This window comes from Microcaecilia unicolor, chromosome 1, assembly GCF_901765095.1.
Source record: "Microcaecilia unicolor chromosome 1, aMicUni1.1, whole genome shotgun sequence".
NCBI lineage: Eukaryota > Metazoa > Chordata > Amphibia > Gymnophiona > Siphonopidae > Microcaecilia > Microcaecilia unicolor.
In genome coordinates, this window is record NC_044031.1 from 470554002 (window position 1) to 470581633 (window position 27632).

Sequence of the window (27632 nt, forward strand, 5' to 3'; positions counted from 1 at the left end):
ACTAATTAATATAACATCATGTCAATCAGTCAGTTTTATTCCTGTCAAGATGACAGCTTTGATTCACCAGCAGCATGCAATTCATAAGAGATGCACACTTTGCTCTTATCAGAAATTTCAGGCAAATTGAGACTTATAGAGACACATGATAAAATTCAATACATTGTGTCAGCAGTGTAATTTTATCAGGGCTGCAATGGGTAGCAGAAAAAAAAAAAGAAGGAACGGCTGGAACAATGTTGGGCAGACTGGATGGACCGTACAGGTCTTTATCTGCCGTCATTTACTATGTAATCTCTGTGCACTTTTCATTTGCAAGGGTTCAGGAGACAACATTTTATTAGCTGTAACTAGAAAACAAAAAACATGCAGTCAACTATATAATGGTAAATTGAATTTATTTCCTCTTGGAAAACAATTCCAGTAATCTCCAGGTTCAGATCGCAGAGTAAACATTAATAACAGTAACATACAGGTTAGTTCAACTGCTTCAAGAATTTGGCTGTGTGAAATCCTTTAAGGAAAAGTTGAACACTCAAAGCTTCAAACGGTTTCCAGAAGAAAAGGTTTCTCGGACAATCTACATAACAACTATTGCATATATGGTAATGCTGTCATAATTGCAAGGCTTACAAATATATATACGGGCTTTATTCAAGGCTGAGTTTCTGCTTTGTGAGTCTTCTTTTTAAAGAATCTTCTGCAATTTAAAAAAAAGAGAGTCTTGGATTCAACAGTTTGCATACCAAGAGAGAGATTCTAGGCTTAAGATGAAATAAAAAGGAAGATAAAAATGCAGCTGATCTGAATGCAGCTCTTTTGTTTTTTTTTTGTAATCTTCTTCCTTCAAAATAAAGTTAGTTAAGCTTTTTCCTCACACAATTTTTCTTCTTTGAATAGGGCCCAAGTCCACCATCTTTAAAAGACCATCTTAGTATCAGACAACATAATACATGTGCAACACCTTTATATACAGGAAGTCTATCCGGTGCTCAAAAGTTCAAACACATGGACATTCAACAGTTTTGATAATACAGATTTATGGTACAATACAATGTTTCTGAATAATATACATTAACAACAAAAGTTTCGTGCAAAGAGTAAAACATGATCCCTTTCTGTGCCACAAACAGTTTTTCAGTAAGGGTGATGGTTGCATTAACTACTGTGCTGGGTCATCGTATGGTTCTGTAATAATGAGAAAGAAAAAAGACAAGACAGGTTTAAGCAATTATACTTGCAGTGCATAATGTTCAAGTAAAAAAAAAAAGAGCAGAATCGACATTGTGAAGTTTCCATGCCCCATCCCCCCCCCCCCCCCCCACTATAGTAAATATTGTTCCCAAATGGGTCATCTGAACTTTTAAGTACATAAGTATTGCCATACTGGGAAACACCAAAGGTCCATCAAGCCCAGCATCCTGTTTCCAACAGTGGCCAATCCAGATCACAAATACCTGGCAAGATCCCCAAAACATTTTATACTGCTTATCCCAGAAATAGTGGATTTTCCCCAAGTCCATTTAATAATGGTTTATGGATTTTTCCTTTAGGAAGCTGTCCAAACGTTTTTAAAACTCCGCTAATCTAACCACCTTTACCACATTCTCTGGCAACGAATTCCAGAGTTTAATTACACGTTGAGTGAAGAAACCTTTCTCCGATTCATTTTAAATTTACTACATTGTAGCTTCATCGCATGCCCTCTAGTCCTAGTACTTTTGTTGGGTAATTCTGTAACAATGCCTCAAGTGGGATACCTATTCTAAGCACCCACTTTCCTTTATAGGGCAAGAGTTTAACAGGTGACATACGCACCTATAATTTAGGCACATGCATTTACACCAGCTATAGAACTGGTATAAGTGTTCATGCTTAATTGCTGGAGATATACAAATACTGCCGGATTCTATATATCGTGCCTTAATTTCCATGTGGAAATCGAAGTGCATTCTATAACAATATGCGTAACTTGATTGGTTAACTAGCAAACCCGTGCTGTCAATTGAATGTTAACAAGCAATTATCAGCACTAATATACATTAATTACAATTTACGCGCACAACTTGCTAAATGTATTCTGTAACATGGTGCGCATAAATTCTAAGTCACATAGTTGGAAAGGGGCCATGGTTATGGGTGTGGAATGAGTGTTTGTAAAATCTATGCACACTATTAAAGAATACACCTGCTCTGCGCCTAATATAGGCTTCAGGATTTATGCCAAGTAAAACATGGCCTAAATGGACATGACCACATTTGGTCACGTGGAGGCACAGAAATGTAAGCCTATTTTATGAAATTTAGGTGTACTTTAGAGAATACACCTAGGCATATTTTTTTTCCTTGTGGAATTTTCAGGTGCCATATACAGAATCTAGCCCATAACCTATAGTAAGCCATGAGAATGAGTCCTGCCCATGTTTCCATCTACTTATAAAATATGTGCTATGTAAGATATCTGCTTATTTACATAATAGCACTTAGGTGGAATTTTGGCATTTAAGTGAGTATGTGTACACATACATACGTTTATACCATTATTCTAAATGTTTATATTCATAATCTATGTAACTGACCATCAATGGTTTATTATTTAGTTCTTATTTGTATCTTATTTGTGCTACTCTGCTCTTGCTTGATATTTTGTTTATGGTATTGTACACCTTGCCTGTCGTTTTATTTATTGTAAGCCACATTGAGCTCGAGTATGTTTGGGATAATAGGTAGAAATGACATTAAAAATAAATAAATAAAATGTGTAAATGCTAGCACCCATACTATAGAAATTATCTCCACTGGGGGTACTTTTTATAAGGAGCTACTTACAGTTAGGTTGCACGTATGCACATATTTGCTGATATTCTAATCATGTACATGCAGAAATGGCAACATATGCGAGGTAATAACAATAATCTGGCTGATGGGTGCACGCTACCCGGGCATTATCCCTCCTTCACCTTTGTAAAAGGGCCCCTTACTACATAGCATGGAAGGAGGGCTAATGCCCGGGTAGCGTGCACCCATCAGCACTACCGCCGGGGTAGCACACGTGCCCAGTGGTAATTCTGAGTTTGGCGCATGCAAAATCCCACAGTAGAAAATAATTTTCTGTGTTCTATCACGAGGACATTCCTGGCAGTACCCAGCAGCACGCTCAAGTTGGGGCGAATTGAACGGTCACTGCGTGGGTAACACATGAGCCTTTACTACTAGGTCAATGGGCGGTGGTAAGGGCTCAGGCCATAAAATAGGCACGCACTAGTTTAAATTTTTGCGCAGGCCTATTTCCTGGCCCATTAAAAAAATACCCTTTCCAACAAAAGAAAAGTGTTCTAACGGCTTGATGTAACATTAAATCCAGTAATTGTGCTTGATATTTGTCTATTGATGATTGTAACATTAGTGATCCACATATAACTATATTATATGATAAAACATATTGAATATTCAAGTAACTTATTTATCATGGTGGAATTCTGTGTGTATTTTAGCTAAATATGAATATGCTGCGGCTGAAAAACATAACTCACTTGTTAAGTACAACAAAATATGGTCTCCTTTACTAAACTCACTACGTAATAACCTTTGTCAGAATTGAAATTATGTATTACTCCTGTGACTTATGATTATGATCTGTTATCGAAATAATCCCGGACTTGCCCTAACTTGAACATGTATGCTGATGCTTGTTACTGTTAACTTGTTAAGCTGGCTAATTGCTTTATTTTAGCCATTTGTTATCATTTATAAAACACAATAAAAATATTGGAACTAAAAAAAAAAAATACCCTTTTCCCCAACCTTGTTAAAAAATGGCCCAGTGTGACCCTAAAAGACATGCCCACACCACCACATGCCAATTTTTACCGCGGCTTTGTAAGAGGACCTCTTAGTACTCGAGATTCTTAATGCAAAGGCTGTTTTAATGTGTGCTAGGAATTAGTGTCTGCTAGCACTAACTGTTAGCACACACTAAACTCCATGCTAATTGCTTACCACCAGGGGCATAGCTACGTGGGGGCATGGGCCTCCCAGATTTGGCCCTGGCCTCCCCCCCCGCCGACGACCTTTTTGACCCCCTCCGCGGCCGCAAATCCTGCCCCGCTGCCGCCATCAGGTACCTGTGCTGGCAGGGTTCCCAACCCCCACCAGCCGAAGTCCTCTTCAGCGCTGGTCTCCGAGCCGGCGCGTTGCTGCTGCAGCTGATGTGGAAGGATTCTGTTTCTGTGTGAGTCGTCCTGACGTACTGCACCTTAGGAACGTGCAGGATGTGAGGACGATTCACAGAGAAACAGAATCCTTCCACATCAGCTGCAGCAGCAACGCGCCGGCTCGGAGACCAGCGCTGAAGAGGACTTCGGCTGGCGGGGGTTGGGGAGCCCTGCCAGCATAGGTACCTGAGGGCGGCGGTGGAGGGTTAGCGGCGGCAGGAAGGGGGGGGGGGGTCGAAAGGGGAGGGGCACTGGGGGAGGGTCAAAAAAGTGGTGGTGGTGGCGGCGGCTAAAATGTGCCCCCTCATCTCGGGCCATAGACCCCCCTCCCACCGAAGTCTGGCTACGCCCCTGCTTACCACACCTTAGTAAACATGCTCATAATTTAGGAGAATAAATCCTTTGAATATCACCCCCGTTATTTGTTGTATGAATTAAAAACAAATATACTTGATTTTTTTCTCTACTGATTATTAGTTCAATTAGTGGAATTTAATTTTGTGAAAAATAAATACAGGCTAACAATTGTAAACATGATATATTTCTGCCAATTTTAATGCATAATTAATATTTCTTTCCAGTTTTTTTACAGAGTCAAAATCAGAAGACACTGAATATAGCAGGTACAGATGTTAAAAATTACTTACTGAAAGGTTGTCCTAGTTTGCTAGAAACAACATTCCACATACTTCCTATATCCAGCTAATTGACTGATTTATCAAGCTACATTAGTTGTTAATACAACAGTTAATTAACACCTTGTATATCTCCTTTGCAGAAAACGTGCTAATTTCGGAATTAATAGTTAATATAGAAGATGGTAGGAAAAGGGTGAAAGTGGGCAGAGAATGGGTGGGAACTGTGCTTTATAGTTAATGCAGTGACAGTTACACATGTTACGTTAATACAGCAGATGAGACAGTGCAGTTATCATCATCTAAATAGAATAGCTAACTCCTTCGTGTTATCTTAGGTCTCTTTGCATCTGTAGCACGTTTCAGATCTCTCCGCAGACAAGCTAGACTGTGAAGGCTATTCCAAAACCTTCATCTTTCTTTCCTGTAAGTCCTTCATGTTTGATTTGGAGGTAAATCTTGCTGAAACATATCTTTTTTTTTTTTTTTTTTAGCTGCAAATTCTTCATGGACTGTGGGTCACTGACTACTAGGATTGTAGGATTGTTGATATTACATTGAAAAACTACCAATACACAAAATACATCCTTAGGAAAACGTATTTCAAAAAATGAGTCACTTAATGCAGAGCTTTTTGTAAAATACCTATACAGCCATGGGAAACACAAGTGTATTTGGTGCCTGTACAGGAGCCACAGCTATTTTACAAAGAAACATGTTCAAAAATAGAGGCATCACTTAGGGCTTTGAACATCTAAGTGCCACTTAATGCAAAAGTGCAGAGGGAAGCCAATTAAAAAGACAAACTACAAGCCACAAATTTTAGGATTGTTGTGTGGTGGTTTGTAATGCCAGAGTAGTTAGCACAATTGCCCCCATACTTAGCTCATACTTATGCATGACATGGGACAGGTGTAAATGCTGAAGTTGAAATTTTGTGACTATGCCAAGAATATGCCCCTTTGAAATCTGTGCATCCTGTGGACATGAATGTGTATGTAGCAACTTTTCTAAAATCACTACTTAAACACTATTGGCCACTTACATGTGTAAATGCCATGCATGTCTTCTGAAATAACTTCTATAAATGTTCATGTGGAATAACACTGGATTTAAATTTAAGAACACAGAAATCATGAACTATAAATACAATCCATTTGATTTTGCTTCTTGTATTCCACTAATACCTATGTAGCTCTAAGCAGATGATAATTGAAAGAAGCTAGGCTAATTAACCTAGGGCCCCTTTTACAAAGCGGCAGTAAGACCAATGCGGGCTTACCACTCGCTAAACAGGAAGCAGTGGCGAACCAAGGGTGGGGCAGTAGGGGCGGTCCGCCCCAGGTGTCAGCACAAGGGGGGGGGGGGAGTGCTCCGCTCCCACCTCAAAGACCGCTGGTGCCGCAGTCCCCACCATCCTACCCTACGCTCCCTCCTCTCTGACACTCGGCTCCCTGCATTTTAAAAACCTCAGAATTGGCAGTACAGCGCCTTGCATCTGCCTGCCTGTGATTGTGAAAGAAGCAGAGAGATCGCCTTGTCATCGGGCCTTCCCTCACTGTGTCCTGCTCTCGCGGAAACAGGAAGTTACATCAGCAGAGGGGAGGACACAGTGAGGGAAGGCCCGTTGATGAGGCAATCTCTCTGCACCGCCGATTCCGAGGTTTTTAAAATGAAGGGGGCTGGGTGGCAGAGAGGAGGGAGCTTAGGGTAAGGCAGGTGGGGACTGGGTCGGGGGGGGGGGGGCTCAGATGGGAGAAGGGGGCTGGAGCTGGAACTAGGGTCTGAGAAGGGGGCAAGCGGGAGAATGGGGGTCATGCCTTGGGCAGGGGCAGGTGGGGCTGGGGCTGAAAAGGGGGGCAGATGAGATAATGGGCTGGGGCTGAAAAGAGGGGCCATGATGCAAGGCAGGTGGATGAAGGGGATTGGAACTGGGGGCTAAAAAGAGGGTAGGTGGTATGAGGGCTAGTATTGGAACTGGGGGCTGAAAAGGGGCAGGGGCTGAAACTGTGGGGACTAGGGGCTGAAAAGGGGACAGGGAGAAAGTGGTGGACTGAAGCTCGGGACTGGTGGGAGAAAAGGGCTGGGGCTGAAACTGGGGACTGGTGGGATAGTGGGAGGACAGATCCTGGATGTATGGGAGAGAGGGGGAGGGCAGACCCTGGATGCTGGATGGATGGGAGAGAAAGGGCAGACAGTGGATGCAAAGGAGAGAAAGGGCAGACAGAGGATAGAAGGGAGAGAGAGAGCAGACAGTGGTTGGAAGGGGGAGAGAGAAAGGGCAGACAGGGACAGATGGTGGTTGGAAGGGGCAGAGAGAGAGGGCAGACGGTGGATGGAAGGGACAGGAGAAAGAGGGCAGACGGTAGATGAAGGGGACAGGAGAGAGAGGGCAGATGGTGGATGAAGGGGACAGGAGAGAGAGGACACTGGATGGCAGGGAGAGAGCGAAGGCAGACACTGGATGGAAGGGAGAGAGTGAAGAGAAGATGAGGAAAGCAGAAACCCGAGACAACAAACTTTAAATAAAATATATATTTTTTCTTTTTTTGCTTTAGGATAAAGTAGTATTGTAGCTATGTTAATAAATGTTTATAAATGGAACATAGAAATTGGACTAATTTAAATACATTTTAACTAACTTTCAGAGAACAAAACCCCATTCCTCAAGTCAGGACAGGATACTGTAACAGCTGTATACTGTATTGACCTGAGGAAGGAGGTTTTGGCCTCTGAAAGCTAAATGTATTAGAAATAAACCAATATAGAAAACAACATAATACCATTTTATTTGACTATTTGTTAATTTGTAAAGTGGTGATTGGTATTTGTTTGTTTTTTCAAATTTACATCTGCTGTCTTTATATGTTGCACAGTACTAGGGGACATTTTCTGTTTCTGTATTTTATGCAGAGTCTGGCATCGGGGGGTTCAGTTTAAATTTTGTCTAAATAGAAAGTTTATGATTCCTTATTCTATAGTGGATTAGGATGTATCTGTGTTTCTGAAAAAGACATGGCTTTCAGTAGGCACTGACTGTGCAGGATCGACGATCTGTACTATTCTGTCTGGTTTCGTTTTACAATAGGTGAATTGATGTTCTAGTGCTCACTGCAGTGTTTAAGATGCTTTCCTTTTCCTTGTATGACTTGTAGAATTTACTGCTTATGGTATGGTAGAATTGCTCTATAGGTCCCAAGTACTTTGTATTCTCGGTATGCCTAGTACTGGATTTTGGAGGGAGGGGGGGTGTTAAAAAATGACCGGCCTCAAGTGTTATATACCCTAGGTATGCCACTGATAGGAAGTACCACAGGGCTACTGCAGCCCAGTGGTATTTCCCACTCAAAGCACACCGTCATATCTGGAGCTACAAAAATATATTTATTTTTCTAGTGCCGGCGTGTACCCGGCCGCAAAGGGTTAGCGCAGGAGCCCTTACTGCCACTTCAATGGGTGGCGGTAAGGGCTCCTCCCCCAAATGGCCATACGGCAAGTGCTTTACTTTTTTTTTTTTGTTACATTTGTACCCCGCGCTTTCCCACTCATGGCAGGCTCAGTGCAGCTTACATATACAGTGGTGGAAATAAGTATTTGATCCCTTGCTGATTTTGTAAGTTTGCCCACTGACAAAGACATGAGCAGCCCATAATTGAAGGGTAGGTTATTGGTAACAGTGAGAGATAGCACATCACAAATTAAATCCGGAAAATCACATTGTGGAAAGTATATGAATTTATTTGCATTCTGCAGAGGGAAATAAGTATTTGATCCCCCACCAACCAGTAAGAGATCTGGCCCCTACAGACCAGGTAGATGCTCCAAATCAACTCGTTACCTGCATGACAGACAGCTGTCGGCAATGGTCACCTGTATGAAAGACACCTGTCCACAGACTCAGTGAATCAGTCAGACTCTAACCTCTACAAAATGGCCAAGAGCAAGGAGCTGTCTAAGGATGTCAGGGACAAGATCATACACCTGCACAAGGCTGGAATGGGCTACAAAACCATCAGTAAGACGCTGGGCGAGAAGGAGACAACTGTTGGTGCCATAGTAAGAAAATGGAAGAAGTACAAAATGACTGTCAATCGACAAAGATCTGGGGCTCCACGCAAAATCTCACCTCGTGGGGTATCCTTGATCATGAGGAAGGTTAGAAATCAGCCTACAACTACAAGGGGGGAACTTGTCAATGATCTCAAGGCAGCTGGGACCACTGTCACCACGAAAACCATTGGTAACACATTACGACATAACGGATTGCAATCCTGCAGTGCCCGCAAGGTCCCCCTGCTCCGGAAGGCACATGTGACGGCCCGTCTGAAGTTTGCCAGTGAACACCTGGATGATGCCGAGAGTGATTGGGAGAAGGTGCTGTGGTCAGATGAGACAAAAATTGAGCTCTTTGGCATGAACTCAACTCGCCGTGTTTGGAGGAAGAGAAATGCTGCCTATGACCCAAAGAACACCGTCCCCACTGTCAAGCATGGAGGTGGAAATGTTATGTTTTGGGGGTGTTTCTCTGCTAAGGGCACAGGACTACTTCACCGCATCAATGGGAGAATGGATGGGGCCATGTACCGTACAATTCTGAGTGACAACCTCCTTTCCTCCGCCAGGGCCTTAAAAATGGGTCGTGGCTGGGTCTTCCAGCACGACAATGACCCAAAACATACAGCCAAGGCAACAAAGGAGTGGCTCAGGAAGAAGCACATTAGGGTCATGGAGTGGCCTAGCCAGTCACCAGACCTTAATCCCATTGAAAACTTATGGAGGGAGCTGAAGCTGCGAGTTGCCAAGCGACAGCCCAGAACTCTTAATGATTTAGAGATGATCTGCAAAGAGGAGTGGACCAAACTTCCTCCTGACATGTGTGCAAACCTCATCATCAACTACAGAAGACGTCTGACCGCTGTGCTTGCCAACAAGGGTTTTGCCACCAAGTATTAGGTCTTGTTTGCCAGAGGGATTAAATACTTATTTCCCTCTGCAGAATGCAAATAAATTCATATACTTTCCACAATGTGATTTTCCGGATTTAATTTGTGATGTGCTATCTCTCACTGTTACCAATAACCTACCCTTCAATTATGGGCTGCTCATGTCTTTGTCAGTGGGCAAACTTACAAAATCAGCAAGGGATCAAATACTTATTTCCACCACTGTACAGGTATTTATTTGTACCTGGGGCAATGGAGGGTTAAGTGACTTGCCCAGAGTCACAAGGAGCTGCCTGTGCCTGAAGTGGGAATCAAACTCAGTTCCCCAGGACCAGAGTCCACCACCCTAACCACTAGGCCACTCCTCCACTTGCCGCATGGCCATTTCCTGCAGAAAAGAAAGACTACCCTTTTACCAGCTGCGGTAATAGGGGGACTCGGCGCGTGTCAAAAACATGCACTGATGCCAGCACAGGTCCCCTTTTGCTGCAGCTTGGTAAAAGGGGCCCCTAGGAACTAACAGTAGGAACTGGTCTTAGTTAACAAAACCTGAAGATAACAATCTGTCATACAATTTCATTTAAGTAAAACATATTTACTGAACAACAACAAAAAAAAAAAAACGTTTTTATAGATTTCCTACAATCCTGTCATTAGTCAAGAATCTTAAGCTATCTAGCAGTACACGCCATGATTTCTAGCCTGTTACTCAAAAGAAGAAACCAAGAACATTCTTTGCATTCATCCACTCAGGATTTGGAAAGTGTAGCATTAATTTATAACACATAGAATACCTATTGTGGACTGCGGGAAAATACAATAAATTGTGCATATACCCCCCCCCCCCCTTTTGCAAATTCATGCTAGCAGCTGCCGGTGCGGTAATGCCAACAAAGCCAGTTGAAAGAGAATGGGCTGTTTCGGAATGCCATGCGTCTTTGTAAAAGGGGTGGGGTGGGGGATAATAAGGCACATCACCATGAATGATCTGGAATATAATACAGGCGTGGAAGAGAGGCCTAGTGGTTAGAGCACCGGTCCTGTAATCCAGAGGAGGCCGGTTCAAATCCCACCGCTGCTCCTTGTGATCTTGGGCAAGTCACTTAACCCTCCATTGCCTCAGGTACAAAACTTAGATTGTGAGCCCTCCAGGGACAGAGAAATGCTCAGTGTACCTGAATGTAACTCACCTTGAGCTACTACTGAAAAAGGTGTGAGCAAAATCTAAAATCAATCAAGCTTAAAACAAACAAAAAAAAACCAACCCCTTGCCTCTACTGTAATTGAAGATATAGAGAAGACACACTCATATTTAGTCAAAGAGAATATTAGATAGATGGAAGTATTTTGCATAGTCTGTCATTTTTTTCACAAATATTTGAGACAGCTTAAGTAAATGATATTACAATAGTCTAGCTGTGATGATAATAGGGCTTGGACAACACGTCTAAGGGGGTCTCTTACTAAAGGTTAGCTTTAGTTATCTGCAGCAGATAACTCGATCTAATCTATAGTAAAAGACCCCCTAAATTGTTCCAGTCAGACGTATTTACAAATTCATCTTAACCCTTTGATTAAAAATAAAAATCAGTCCTGCTATTGTGGAAGCTACTTGATGGTTCAAGCGATATATTGTTATCAAGTGTTATCCCTGAGACTTTCAGGGATTAATAAAATGTATACACATTGAATAATCACAATATAGATTTGAGTTAGAACCCACCAATAGGAGCTTACTTTTTTTCCTGGTTAATTTCAACAAATGACTTAATACAATTTTGTATTAAGACTTATGGCCCTTTTTACTACCCGGTGGTAGGGTTTTTGTGAGGGAAATCATCCCTACCTCTGGGCTTTCCCAGGAGTTGGGTGGTAGTTCTGGCTTTCGGTGTGTGCGATTTCTGGCGCTAGGAATTTTTCAAAAACGTTTTCTATTGCCAGGCAGTAATTGCGCAGCCCGGGTCCAGCAGAGCCCTCCTAAATAGGTGGTAAGGGCTCCCTCGGCAAATGGCCTTGTGCCAATGTGTTTTGTTAGCACAGGGCCATTTACTGGTCCTTTAAAGAATATTACTTTTTACCCACAGCAGTAAAAGACGGCCTCGGTGCCAGTGGCCCACCCACTTAGGGCTCAGGCCCATCCAACAGTAGCACACATTTAGTGGTAGCTGGTGGGGATCCCAAGCTCCGCCAGCTGAAGGCTTCCTCCTGATGGTAACGAAAACGCTACTTTCCACGATACCGGCACCTGCACATTCTCAGTTTTCAGCAGACTACCAAGGTGGAAAGAAGCGTTTTCCCACCAGGTGAGATAATTTTTGGGGGGGGTGGGGGGAAACACTTGGTGCCCACCCAGTTCTTGCCTAGGCCCACCCAAAATCTGTTTTCTGGCTACGCCCCTGCTCGGTGCGCATGCGCTGATGCCACCTTCTAGCACCGTTTGGTAAAAGGACCCCTTAGTCAACTCAGGAGAGATATGAACAGAAATTGAACAGATACTGTAACTAATAATGCCTGTATAGATGAAAAACTTTAAAATTGGAAAGAGAGGGATTTGATCACAATTAACACATAAATACACTGAAAAGGATGGGTGACAATGGAGAACCTTGCAGTACTCCATGGGGAGCTTGCCAGGAGTCAGATAGTACACCATCCATTTTAACCCCATAAGATCTACTTGTGAGAAAACCATGAAACCACGTCAATACATTCCCTGTTATTCCAATTCCATATAATGTTTGTAACATTAAACTGCAGTCTATCAAGTTGAAGGCACTTGAGACATCAAACTGCACGATATGATGATGTTGCATGTGCCTAACAGTGGTTCTGAACCCAGTGCTTGAGACATACTTGTAACCTCCGCTCACAGGACAAATCCCTCCTCTCAGTACCCTTCTCCACCACCGCCAACTCCAGGCTCCGCCCTTTCTGCCTCGCCTCACCCTATGCTTGGAATAAACTCCCTGAGCCCATACGCCAAGCTCCCTCCCTGCCCATCTTCAAATCCTTGCTCAAAGCCCACCTCTTCAATGTTGCTTTCGGCACCTAACCATTGTACCTCTATCCAGGAAATCTAGACTGCCCCCAATTTGACTGACTGCACTTTTTTGTCCTTTACATTGTAAGCTCCTTTGAGCAGGGACTGTCCTTCTTTGTTATATTGTACAGTGCTGCGTAACCCTGGTAGCGCTTTAGAAATGTTAAATAGTAGTAGTAATACTGAGTGAGTCAGGTTTTCAGGATACCGTCAGGGAATATGCATGAGATAGATTTGTACAGAATGGAGGTAGTGCATGCAAATTTATTTCATGCATAGTCATTGTGGATATCCTGAAAACCTGATTGGCTTGGTGAGTCCTGAGAACTGGGTTGAGAATCCCTGGCCTAAATTAAAGGTAGCATCTCTGAAAGTGAATGTAAGCATATTTTATATTAATAAAGAAAATCCTGAGGAAACACATTTTGTAATTGAATGGGGGAGAGGAAGAATGAATGCTCATTTTATCAGAAGGTTAAAAGAATCTATCCTGGTTAAAAAAAAAATCTTCAAACTGATTTCTTAAACAATGAATATGGAATAAAGGTATGTTACAGTTGTCATAGCTCTGGGCATGATGTTTTTTTTTTTCCAGTAAGTGTATATGCCCCAATTCCCTGAAACTCTTTTGCAAATCATCATTTCTATAAGTAGGTATCAGACAGGCAGTCTAAATATAAAGGTAAACATAATGAATCTCTAAAGGCTATTAACCCATTAGTGCCCAATGTTCCCATAATAAGCCATACGGCAACAAATTGATTTGTTCCCATATGGGAACATCGGGCACTAATGGGTTAAGATAGATGCTGTACCTTTTTCTTCTTTCCTCAGTTAACATAGATCAGAATAGGTCATTATGAGTCCTTTTACAAAGGTGCACTAGCGTTTTTAACGTACCCTAATCATTAGCGTGCACTGAACATGCTAGCGTGCCTTTGTAAAAGACCCCTAGTGATTAGTGCAGTGAACTTTGATCCTGAAGAACTGGGTTCAATTCCCACTGCAGCTCCTTGTGACTCTGGGCAAGTCACTTAGCCCTCCATTGCCCCAGGTACAAATAAGTACATGTATATATTATGTAAACCACTTTGATTGTAACCACAGAAAGGTGGTATATATCAAGTCCCATTCCCTTATATCCCAAATGCTTACACCAGCACTTGTCAAACTTTCTGTTGCCATAAACCCATTATCAAGGGCAAAGAAAGCTAATGACCCCCGGGTGTACCTTGTTCTCCATGCTGTGCTCCTGGCCCTCCTGCAGCATTGCAGCTAATGCTACCTTCATCCCCCTGCCTTCCATGGAGCCCACACAGGCCTAATTCTAGCATCGGCTCAACAGGAAGCGTGGCCAATGACATATTTGTTTTATGCTTGTCCAAGCCACAGCCCCAAATGCAGGTTTTGCGATCCCATTTGGGATTGCGACTCAGTTCGGGAAGCTCTGGCTTATGCCTTTCGTACTTTAGGATGAGCACTGGAGTATTACATTATCCAACTATGCTGAAATTTCGTTAGAACTGGAAAAAGTCTTCACAATGTGTTCTAAGAGACCCAGATTTGGTAGATCATATTTAGATTTCAATTTTTGATTTCAGTACTCGCCTTTCCAAGTTTGAGCTCAAGGTGAGTTGCAATTAGGTACAGCTGGTATTTTCTGCCCAAGAGGGCTTATAATCTAAGAACTCAATTTACTAATCTGTGTTAATGCATTACTATACATTATTGCTATTTAATGCATGTTATTGCTACTTAACACGGGTTATTTAACACAAGCTCCATTACTGTCAATGGGGTCTATTTACTAAAATGTCCATTAAAGTGCAATAACTCAGGTTAATTAATCTATCCTTAAATTTGTACCTGAGATGATGGAGGGTGATGTGACATGCCCAAGGTTACAAGAACTGCCAGTGGGGAAGCAAGATCTAACAAGGCAAATGTATAACATTTTTCATTTAATGATTCATGTGAGGTTTTTATCCACTTAGATGGGACACTTTTAAATCAATTCTTAGGACCAAATTATAAACTCTAGTGTAGGAAAGAATACGCTAAAGATACACAGATGGCATAACCTGGAAAGATGCATCAAACAGAGAAAATCAATGTATAAAAAGCAAGTTTAAATTTGTTTGTTTGCTCTTGTATAAATGAATCTGTCCTATCAAACTGTGGCGTTCCCTTCTGTTTTAATAATATTTTTATTGTGTGCCGCTGCAATCTTTTTCTAGAAGCGGCGGTATATTAAAATGTTAATAAACAAATGTAACACTGCTGTTGCAATTTGTGAAGCTGAAATACAAACCTATCATCATTTGCAGTCGTCAAGTTGGCAGTTCAATGTATTTCCAGAAACCTAGGTATTATTCGAAGAGTAACAAAAGTGCTCCCTTTTTAGTGCGATACTTAAAAGAAGTAGGAAGAGAACTATATCCGTGCAATCATCCGGGAAGGAGAGACTCCTGCCCCGGTAAATCATGCTAAGTGAATCAGGAGGGGATATTCAATGCACTTAACTGGACGGTGCTGCTGAACATCCCCTTGATTGCCACGCCACTGTCCGGGCAGTGCCAGGGGGGCCTGGGGAGTGCAGGTACGACAACTTTCAGTGCATAAACAGCAGTCCTATCTTTGCCTGGATACCTATGCAGGTATAGCTTTGAATATTGGTTGGTATCACCGCTGATCCACCTATTCAGTGCCAATGACCAGATATGGCCTAGCAGTGAAAATCTGGGTATAACTTAGCCATGGTGGTCTGCGTTTATAAAAACATCAACTGCTGCATATGGAAATAGTCACTGGGTTTCTTCAGAAGATATATCTTAGTGTTAATGTAGCTGGGTTTAAAAAAGGTTTCACAAATTTCTGGAGGAAAAATCCACAAAATGTTATTAAGGTAGACCTGGCAAAAGCATATCCCTGGGGTTAAGTAGAATGGAATCTGTCTACCTTTTTAAGACTCTGTCAGGGCAGGATCTTCCGCAGATAGACGCACAGAGCCTAACCATGCTGAATGCTCCCAAGTCTGTTGAGGAGGTATTATGGGCAATACAGCAAGCACCCCTAGGAAAGGCCCCAGGCCCTGATGGATATAGGGGAGAATTATATAAATTGATGAAGGAGGAAGTAGTAGAACCCCTTACTGCAATGTTTAACACGATAGTGCAAGAACAACGAATGCCCATGTCATTACGAACGGCGCAGATTATAGTTCTTCCAAAGCCAGGGAGAGATGTACAAAAACCTGAATCATACAGACCTATTTCGTTATTAAATTTTGAAGCAAAATTGTTTGCAAAAGTCCTGGCAAACCGCCTGTCCCGAATACTACCAGATGTTATAGAGGACTCGCAGGTAGGATTTGTACAGGGCAGAACCATCACTAAAAATGTAAGGAAGATATTGGTAACACTGGAGGAGGTATCTACAAAGGCCACACCATCAATATTAGTCAGTTTTGACGCCGAAAAGGCGTTCGACAGGGTGGTCTGGGATTTTTTATTTGGCACGCTAGACGCGTATGGCATAAGAGGACCATTCCAGGATGCAATTAGAGCATTATATTACCTCCCACAGGCTCAGGTGTGGGTTAATGGAATTCTGTCCCCTTCGTTCCCTATCCATAGGGGGACCAGGCAGGGTTGCCCCCTGTCACCCTTATTGTTTGTGTTAACGCTAGACCCACTGCTTAGAGATATCCAATGTAACCCTGATGTGCAGGGAATCAGGGTGGGTACAAAAAACTTTAAAATAGCGGCTTTCGCTGATGATTTGTTGGCACATGTGACTTCTCCTGAAACATCGCTGAAGGCGCTATTAGAATGTATGGCAGAGTATGGGGACTTCTCTGGCTTTAAGCTAAACCTGGAAAAATCAGAAGCCTTATGCAGGAAGGAGGCCCAAGTGGGAGAGTGGCACCGACAGCTTCCATTGAGATGGGCAGAGGAATCCTTTCGATATTTAGGGGTGCGATTAACTATGGATACTACCACTCTGTATAGGATAAATGTTGACAAGCTGTTACAGGATACCAAAAGGGTTCTGGAGAGATGGAACCACTTGCCTTTATCACTAATAGGCAGAATAAATCTCTACAAAATGATCATATTTCCGAGATGGCTCTATATCATGCAGGTGTTGCCAATCCATATATTAGGTAAAGATTTACGGAAATTAAATAGGATGTCTAGGCAATTTGTGTGGGGGGGGAAGAAGTCTAAAATGCGATTTGAATATTTATATGATGGATGGGCTCAGGGTGGGCTAGGTTTCCCCTGTATTAAGCGATATAATCAGGCGTGCCTTTTGAGACATATCAGGGATTGGACACTTAATACACATCAACACACACCGACGAACTGGGAGCGAGCGCTATTCGACCCCTGGCATTTGAACTTTCTTCTGCAGGCAAAAACAAAGAATTTGCCAACTACTTGTAGAAGAAGTATACTGTTGCAACCACTGCGACGTGTCTGGCAGTTCCTAATGCACAGCTGGAGACAAGACCCGAATGTTAGTGATCAACTTCCAATACAGGGGAATAGGGATTTCCCCCCCGGGTTAGAGAAAGGGATAATGGCTAGATGGTCGGAAATGGGCATCACTTTATTTGAACACTTAATGAATGAAGAGGGAAACCTGCATAGCTTTCAGAGCCTGCAGCAGAGACAGGTGTTGGCCCAGAAGGACTATTATACATACAGACAATTGCATCATTACTGGCATAGTTTAGATCAGGCAGCCCTGGGCACAAAATTGGGTCAGAAGATACGTGAATTCCTGGAGGGGGATGCACATGGACAGGTATCAATATCGAGCTTACATAAGGCCCTGGTCCCGCTAGGTCCTCCCAGAACATATGAGAAGCTTAAAGACACATGGAGCAAGGACTTGGGATATGAGTTGAAGGGAATAGATTTTGCAAAACTAATCAAAGGTATACCGGGGCAAGTGGGGGGAGCAGAATTACAAGAGAGTCAATTTAGGGTTATTCATCGAGGCTACATAACACAATCCCAGGCTGCAAGGGCGGGATGGAGCTCTGATCCCCAATGCCTTAAATGTCAAAGAGAGAGGAGCACATTTTTGCATGCATTTTGGAGGTGTGATAAAATTAAAACATTTTGGAAAGCGATACAGGAATACCTAGAACAAGTATTGAGGCAAAGGGTGCACCCCTCTTGGAGAGGAGTACTCTTGAACAAAAATAATGCATATGGGATATCGGATAAAAACTTGGAGGGATTTTTATGTAAAGCATATGCAGTGGGCAAAAAATGCATACTGAGACATTGGATGCAGGCAGACCCACCCTCTGTTTGGCTGTGGAGGAATAAGCTACATGAGCTAATGTTGTGGGAGGCAAGGGATGCATATGATAATTTGAGGAAAAGAAAGAAATTTCTTAATGTTTGGACTCATTATTTGCAAAATATATCCCACAGAGCCAGAAGTGCTATACTTAATAGATTAGGACCGATACAATGAAGTTATGAGCCCCTCGTGTAAGTGAATAAAGATTGGACAAGGTCGTACAAGAGTGTCAATAGGATGTATGAAGCTTTAATCCAGAGTGTAATGTTTCATTTTCTTTTGGGGGGGGGGGGAGGGGAAGGGGTAAATGTTAAAAAAGTGATGGGATAGACATGCTGTCAGATAAGTTGCTGTTATAGAAATATTGATAAGTTATACACTGTAAGCATTTACTATGTTTGAATTGACGTTTGACCATCAATAAAAACCGTTTATACTTAAGACTCTGTCAGGTACTTGTGACCTGGAGTGGCTACTGTTAGAAATAGGAAATGGGACTAAATAGACCTTTGATTTGATCCAGTAGGGCAGGTCTTTTTATGATCTTATAGGAGGAATGAGCCACATGGATTTTTTTTTGACAGGGTGGCAGTTTCTTTCTAATCTTTTGGGCTTCCAGCTCAGTAAGAAGCATGGCTGGGATCTAGCATCATCAGATTTCATTTTTGATCCTGAATCTAGTGACAAATCTTGGCTAGGAATTATGTGCGATGATTGGAATTTGCTCTCCTCAAGGATACCAAAGTTGATGAAGGATCCCCTATCCTCATAGACAGCAGATGATCATACCCAAGAGCTGACTCAGATCTTCTGAGCATGTGCAATACTTCTTCTGAGACCCAGTAAGTGTTTTTCAAGGATCGTAATACACCATGCCAGTCTACAATGCATTATTATTTTCAAAGTTAAAAATAGCAGAGGTTCCAGCTGTGGCAGATGCTGCAATGCCCTTTGATCATATGGAATGGATCTATTTGCTCAAAGTGCATTACAATTAAGGAACAGAAGGTAAGTCCCTGTCCTACAGAGGTCTTATATGCACTGGCAATTGAGGGACACACCCAAGATCACAAATATCATTAGTGGGAGACCCAAGATTTGAGCAGTAGCTATTTGGTTCTCAGCCTGGCACTTTCATGTAGAAGCAGCAATTTTTTTAACTCTACGTGTAAGTGGCTCCGCTTGTATACGTTGCTGGTCCATTTGACAAACCAATATGTATAAAGGCTGCCAATTAAGTACTGAGGCCACAATTTAGAGGCAGAAATAAGCACTGGGGTGTTTAAGAAGAATTACTCCCTTAAATCATTTGTGTAAAACCTTAGTTAAAACAAACACTTTTTTTTCAGATCTGTCACGCCTCTGAGCTGGTTCAAAAGCCGAAGAGGAAATGTTTACTACATACGTGTATTCCCATTGTAAAATGGGCAATTGACATAGAGATTTTTGGCCTTCCCTAACCCCGAAAAAGAGTGGAAGGCACCAAGGCTAGTTTCCAGGAAGTCTCAGTTTAATCTTAATAACCACAAAATCTGATCAAAATAGTCTTAAAATGCAGTATACAGGGTGCGCTTTGATTGTACACTGCATTTTGATACTGCATTTTTGATCAGATTTTGTGGTTAGTAAGAATAAACTGAGCCTGTTGGGCCTTCCTGGCACCTTCCACTCTTTTTCTGACTCTTGATTGGCTGTGGAAGGATTGCTTTCCTTTGGTTTTGTTTGTCTGCCCTAGCCATGATCAAACCACACTTTCATCTCATCCTCTCAAAATCCCTGTATGGTATGGATCTCCTCATGTAAAACAACAGTTTTTTGGAAAGATCACCATTTACATGTGTATGCAATCTACATATGTAAATGTTGCTATTTACATGTGGAGATGCTTCAAAAATAATCTCAATGATCACTTACAATATTCACTTCATACTAATTTCAGAACACTATACACTGGACCTTATTCTCATCTACGCTTACAAAGTAGCACATCATCCTGAAGATCCCAACCATAAATGCTATCAAGTTCCTAAATTTACTCAAAGGAAGGTCAACGCCTCAGAATAAATAAGAAAAGAAGTCAAATCATGCAATGGGCAGAATTCCAGAGTGTCAAACAGAGGCTTAAGAAATGTAAAGCAAATGGAAAAGCTACTGGAAATAGGAGTTCGGACAGGAGACAGTGAAAATAGTAATGCCAGAGAGACTGGAAACAGAAATGCCAGCTTATGATCAGGGACAGACCAGATCAGTGTTTAGAAGTGGGGAAAGTTAGGGTTTCATGGCTGGATAGCAGAGACCATAAAAACGGACTCTTCAGACACATTCTTAATATCTGGGTTGAAGCCACCCTGAGGGTGCTAAAAACATGGAGATATACTGGAATTACAACAGACATAAACACAAGAGTACTGAAAACAGGGAAAGAGGCATGAATGGAAACTGAACATCAGCACTCAACAGCAAAAGGATGTCCCATGGAAACTTGGTCCCAGAAAACAGGTAGGCAGATGATCCACAAGATTCAGCACAGAAAATAACACAGCAGATCGGGAAGGATAAATAAAAAATCAAAAGTTTGGTTTATTCACCACTTAAAACAATAAATACATAAATATTTAAAAGCCATGTTTTGTCCTCTCCAGGGATGTCAGGGGCTTGCAAGAATACCCAGAGGTGTAGTTTCACAGTGTCACCTACTGGTAAAGCAACTTCTCTCCCAGAATAGCTAGTAAAACAGTCTGAGGCGTATTTTCAAAGCACTTAGACTTACACTTATAAAGTTCCTATGTAACTTTGTAAGGGGCCTTTTTACAAGGCCTGAGGTAGCGTGGGCACGTGTATTTCCAGAGTGTCTGGAAAAAAACTTTGGGTTTTTTTTTGGCTCGGAAATGGACGTGCGGAAAAGTGAAAACCAGTGTGCGTCTATTTACAATCTGAGCCCTTAACGCCACCCATTGGCTTAGCGGTAAGGGCTCATGCATTACCCATTGCATTCCAAACTGCCGATTATCGCTGGGCACGCCCCTGTGGTAGAAAATAGAAAATTATTTTCTACCGTGTGTTTTCGGCGTGCGCCAAATTCAGAATTATCGACTTCACGCCTTTGTCAAAGGGCCCTTAAGTGCTTTGAAAATGAGCCCCTCTGTTACCTTGCACGTATCCCTGTTCAAGCCCTAGCTCTGTGATGTAACAATAGTTACATACGGAAGGGGCTCTATTTGAACTTGAGCATCGTGGCAGAACCAAATAATCTGATAATTATCTGGTGTGTGTGTGTATGTACATATATACATGTATACATAATGGGAATAAGGGGTATGGGTTATATGTGGGTATATTAGTCATTTCACTGTTACACTAGCTAAGTCATACTGCTAACCAGTTCTGTAGGCAGTCATTAGGAATTAGTCCCGCTGGCAAAGTAGCAGTGCAGTATGATAGAACGGTATGTGTTTTCAGTATATCCACAGTCCTGGGAATACATAGTAACAGAGGTGTGCTGTGTGTCGACTTGTGATTTATAAAACGAACAGCAGCAGCTGGCAGTCCAGGCCTTAATGAGTTAACACAACAGCTGCAGCACTTCTCCTCTCCCCCCCCCCCCCCCCAACACACATTCCTCAGTGCTGAGGAGAGATCAGACAACAGAAGGTTTGGGACTCAGCAGAAGGAAAGGATGAAGCAGGGAAATTAGCCTGGGAGCACAGCGTGAATCCCAGGAGAGACCCAGTTTTGGAAGTTTTGAAGAAAGCAGAGTGGAAATAGAGGTCAACAAACAAGCTCTAGGTGATACCTTTCTGCTGGAATAAATACGTCTGTGACTAGCTTCTGGGAACTGTGCTTCCATCATCAGCTCAATGCAAGAGAAGTTAAAGGTGATGCGCCCTAATATACTGGTATATTACATGCTGCTATTTGTTTTCATAAAGTTGCAAAAGTAAAAGGTTTATGGGGCAAGGGGTGATGTGTTTACAGGTGATAAGAAAGCTGAGGGAAAGGAAGAGCATACTTTACAGCTAGAGGAAACTGTCTAGTAACAAGCTGGGAATTAAGTTCCTCTGGGGCCAGTTTTCAAAATGTTTTTTTTTTTTTGTTACATTTGTACCCCACGCTTTCCCACTCATGGCAGGCTCAATGCGGCTTACATGGGGCAATGGAGGGTTAAGTGACTTGCCCAGAGTCACAAGGAGCTGCCTGGGTGGGAATCGAACTCAGGTCCTCAGTTCCCCAGGACCAAAGTCCACCACCCTAACCACTAGGCCACTCCTCCACTCCTATCTTGACCTTGCTAAAAACGGACTAGGGTTCAGTTCTTAAATTTAGAAGTCTAGTGTCACTAGGCTCCTAAAATGAGAGCAGCTACAAGTACAATGTGAAAGCAGGAAAGATGTTTGGTACTAAGTATTAATTTTCAGTACTAGGCACCTAACTTACAACCCGATGATCGGAAGCCCTGCGCTGTTCCAAACAACGCTCTAAAATTAGCGCCGGAGCAGCACGGGGCAATAATGCCCCTATAATCAGAGCTAATAGCTTGCAAATTTAGGCAAGCTATTAGCTCTGATCATAGGGGTACTTCTGTGGGAGGATTGTGCCTGGGAATGCGCCCAAGGCACAATCCTCCCACAGAATTTGTTTTACAGGTCTGGGCTGTCAAAAAAAAAGCCCAGACCTGTCAAACACCAATATGTATCTATTTAAAAAAAAAATTATAAGCCACCAAATCACCAGCAGGTAATAAAGTACAACAAACATAGGGACCCTTTTACTAAAGCTTAGTGTGCACTAACAGACATTAGTTTAGCATGCACTAACAGAGACTGATAACATGCTAAATGCTGCAAATCCTATTTTATACCTATGGGCCATATGACAGCACAAAGGGTCCTCATACATAGGTAATAGGACAAATATAATTCAAAAGGCAAACAAAATAAAATACATTGATTGATACACCAAAAACAATTAAAGTACCAAACATTCGATTAAATTTTGTTTTTCAAATTGCTCCAGGAAAACTACCCCAAAATTCTATAAAAGTTGCTAAAAATTGAACGTGCAAATTTGGATACATGCTCAATTCAAGCGTTCAATTTCATTGGATAATGAGCTAGTGCCAATAATTGGCATATTAACAATTATTGGTACTAATTAGATATAATTAAAATACATACATGTAGATTTGGGCACGGGTTCTGCACCTAAATTTTCTGCACGAGTTTTAAAAAAGGGGGTGTGAAAATGGGAGGGTCATGGGTGGAACAGGGGCATTCCTAAAGTTTAGATGGGTAGTTCTAGAATGATGGGAATACACACCTAATTTAGGCATGAAGATTTGTACCAGTTTGGCATGATTCCCAAGCATAAGAACTATTCTATAAACTGTGCCTAACTTTAATAAGCTGTGGTAAAAAGGGCCCTGTGCTAGCTGCAGCATGAGTTTTTGCCATGTGCAGAGTCCCCTTTTACCGCAGCAGGTAAGAAGGTAGAAAAAGAAATCGTCGCGTGGTAAGTTCGCATTTGCCTACTGCCACCTGTTCACATGGTGATAAGGTCTCCTGTGCTAACCCAGCACAGCAACCCTTTAGTAAAGGGCCCCTTTAAGCATGGTTTACAGTATAGTGCTTTCTTCAGCGCCAATTTTCTGGCATCATATATAGAATTATGTGTGTTGCCATACTGGGACAGCCCAAAGGTCCATCAAACCCAGTGTTTTGTTTCCAAGAGTGGCCAATGCAGGTCACAATTACTTGGAAAGGTCCCAAAACAGTACAATACATTTTATGCTGCTTATCCCAGAAATAGGAAGTGGATTTTCCAAGTCCAGTTTAATAATGGCATATGGACTTTTCCTTTAGGAAGCTAGTCAAACCTTTTTTTAAACCCTGCTAAGCTAATTGCTTTCACTACATTCTATGGCAATGAATTCCAGAGTTTAATTACACGTTGAGTGAAGAAATATTTTCTCTGATTTGTTTTAAATTTACTACTTTGTAGCTTCATTGTGTGCCCCCTAGTCCTAGTATTTGCGGAAAGAGTAAAAAAGCGATTCACGCCTACCCGTTCCACTCCACTCAGTATTTTATATACCTCTATTATATCTTCCCTCAGCCATCTTTTTACCAAGCTGAAGAGCCCTAGCCATTTCAGCCTTTTCTCATAGGGAACCCATCCCATCCCCTTTTATCATTTAGATACACTTAAAGCAGCTTCAAAGACTCCACAAAATCATACTGCTCAGAATCAAACCAAATTCACACCACTGCCTCAAAGGATAAAACCACCTAAAAATAGATGGTTCACAGTAGGCTCAGGCAGAGTTCGTTATGTGACACACAAGCATCCGCCCTCACAAGTTTTGCCCCTACAGAATTCTTTTGCGCCATTACAGCACTGTGATATGCCTGAAAATAGAACGGATGCAGAAGAAAAAGGAATGAAGGTGGAACAAAAAGATAGGAAGGTACCCAAAGGGTTAAGACACCCCCAAATCACTAAAACACATACCAGGAAATGTAGATGGAATGCAATGACCGCAAATGCTCACAGTCTAAGCAATAAAGTTCATGACCTTCAAGCTCTGATGGTGGAGGCAGACTTAGACATTGTTGCAATCACGGAGACATGGCTAAATGGTTCCCATGAATGGGATGCAAACATACCAGGCTATAATCTATTTAGGAAGGATAGAAAGGGTCGTAAAGGTGGAGGAGTAGCTCTGTATGTGAGAAATGATATCACGGCGACTGAAATGACAGGGACCTGGGGAAAAGAAGAAGCGATATGGATCACCTTAAAAAGAGATGATAGAACCTCAGTCCATGTGGGTGTTGTCTACAGACCCCCGACACAACTGGAAAAACTAGATATGGATCTGATCGCGGATATTCAAAAGTTAGGAAAGAAGAGGGAGGTGCTGTTGCTGGGAGATTTCAATCTGCCGGATGTAGATTGGAAGGTTCCGTCGGCGAAATCGGAGAGAAGTAGACAGATCGTGGATGCTTTCCAAAGTGTTTTGCTCAGACAAATGGTGACGGAACCTACGAGGGAGGGAGCAACGCTGGATCTGGGGCTCACAAATGGGGATAGCGTGTCAAATGTCCGAGTGGGTGCCCACCTGGGCGGCAGTGACCATCAAACGGTTTGGTTTGATATGACTGCTGTAGTGGAGGGCAGCCACTCAAAACTCAAAGTCCTGGATTTCAAGCGTGCTGACTTTACTAAAATGGGGGAATACCTGAGGAAGGAGCTGATGGGCTGGGAGGAAGTACAAGAAGTGGAAGGACAGTGGTCCAGGCTGAAAGAAGCTATAAATAGGGCTACAAACCTTTATGTAAGGAAAGTAAATAAAAGCAAGAGAAAAAGGAAACCGATATGGTTCTCCAAGCAAGTGGCTGAGAAAATAAAGGCTAAAGAGTTGGTGTTCCAGAAATACACAAAAACTCAAGAACAGGAACACGGGAAGGAATACCGGAGGAAACTGAAAGAAGCCAAGAGAGAGGTACGTCTGGCAAAAGCGCAAGCGGAAGAACAAATGTCTAGAAATGTAAGGAGGGGTGACAAAAGTTTCTTCAGGTATATTAGTGAAAGGAGAATGACTAAAAAGGGAATTGTGAGACTAAAAGATACTGCGAACCGCTATGTAGATAGTGATGAAGGAAAAGCAAATTTGCTAAATAGATACTTTTGTTCTGTTTTCACAGAAGAAAATCCTGGAGCAGGACCGCGATGGACTGGAAAAAGTACAAATGATAGTGGAGTGGATACAGCATCATTTACAGAAGAGAGTGTGTATGAACAACTTGTAAAGCTAAAGGTGGACAAAGCCATGGGACCGGACGGGATCCACCCCAGGATATTAAGGGAGCTCAGAGAGGTCCTGGCGGGTCCTCTTAAAGATTTGTTTAATAAATCCTTGGAGACAGGAGATGTTCCGAGGGATTGGAGAACGGCGGAGGTGGTCCCTCTTCACAAAAGTGGTGATAGGGAAGTAGCTGGAAACTACAGGCCGGTAAGCCTCACTTCGGTTATTGGAAAAGTAATGGAAGCAATGCTGAAGGAAAGGATAGTGAATTTCCTGGAAGCCAATAAGTTGCAAGATCCGAGACAACATGGTTTTACCAAAGGGAAATCGTGCCAAACGAATCTCATTGAGTTTTTTGATTGGGTGACAGGAGAATTGAATCAGGGACTAGCTATGGACGTAATCTACTTAGATTTCAGCAAAGCTTTTGACACGGTTCCCCACAGGAGGCTTTTAAATAAACTGGATGGGCTGAAGATAGGACCTAAAGTGGTGAACTGGATTAGGAACTGGTTGACGGACAGATGCCAGAGGGTGGTGGTGAATGGAGTTAGCTCGGAGGAGGGAAAGGTGAATAGTGGAGTGCCTGAAGGATTGGTGCTGGGGCCGATTCTGTTCAATATATTTGTGAGTGACCTTGCCGAAGGGTTAGAAGGTAAAGTTTGCCTATTTGCGGATGATACTAAGATCTGTAACAGAGTGGACACCCCGGAGGGAGTGGAAAACATGAAAAAGGATTTGAAGAAGCTAGAACAATGGTCTAAGGTCTGGCAATTAAAATTCAATGCGAAGAAATGCAAAGTGATGCACTTAGGGAATAGAAATCCACGGGAGACGTATGTGTTAGGTGGCGAGAGTCTGATAGGTTCAGACGGGGAGAGGGACCTTGGGGTGATAGTATCTGAGGATTTGAAGGTGACGAAACAGTGTGACAAGGCGGTGGCTGTATCTAGAAAGTTGTTGGGCTGTATAGAGAGAGTTTTGACCAGCAGAAGAAAGGGGGTGTTGATGCCTCTGTATAACTCATTGGTGAGGCCCCATCTAGAGTATTGTGTTCAGTTTTGGAGGCCGTATTTTGCTAAGGATGTAAAAAGAATCGAAGCGGTACAAAGAAAAGCTACGAGAATGGTATGGGATTTGCGTAACAAGACGTATGAGGAGAGACTTGCTGACCTGAACATGTATACCCTGGAGGAAAGGAGAAACAGGGGTGATATGATACAGACGTTCAAATATTTGAAAGGTATTAATCCGCAAATGAACCTTTTCCGGAGATACGAAGGCGGTAGAACGAGAGGACATAAAATGAGATTGAAGGGGGGCAGACTCAAGAAAAATGTCAGGAAGTATTTCTTCACGGAGAGAGTGGTGGATGCTTGGAATGCCCTCCCGTGGGAGGTGGTGGAGAGGAAAACGGTAACGGAATTCAAACATGCGTGGGATAAACATAAAGGAATCCTGTTCAGAAGGAAAGGATCCTCAGGAGCTTAACCGAGATTGGATAGCAGAGCCGGTAGTGGGAGGCGGGGCTGGAGGTTGGGAGGCGGGGATAGTGCGGGGCAGACTTATACGGTCTGTGCCAGAGCCAGTGGTGGGAGGCGGGACTGGAGGTTGGGAGGCAGGGTTAGCGCTGGGCAGACTTATACGGTCTGTGCCCTGAAGAGCACAGATACA

General features: G+C 42.6%; 1 protein-coding gene across 1 annotated transcript in view; it reads right to left on the reverse strand.

The window, feature by feature from the left end:
• Positions 1 to 379: 379 nt before the first annotated feature.
• The window catches only part of ZNF521 (zinc finger protein 521), a 765169-nt gene continuing 737916 nt past the window's right edge, over positions 380 to 27632 (reverse strand). Inside the window, 1 exon segment of the mRNA XM_030213661.1 lies at positions 380 to 1188. Coding sequence (XP_030069521.1) covers positions 1159 to 1188 — 30 coding nt within the window. The 3' untranslated portion in view covers positions 380 to 1158.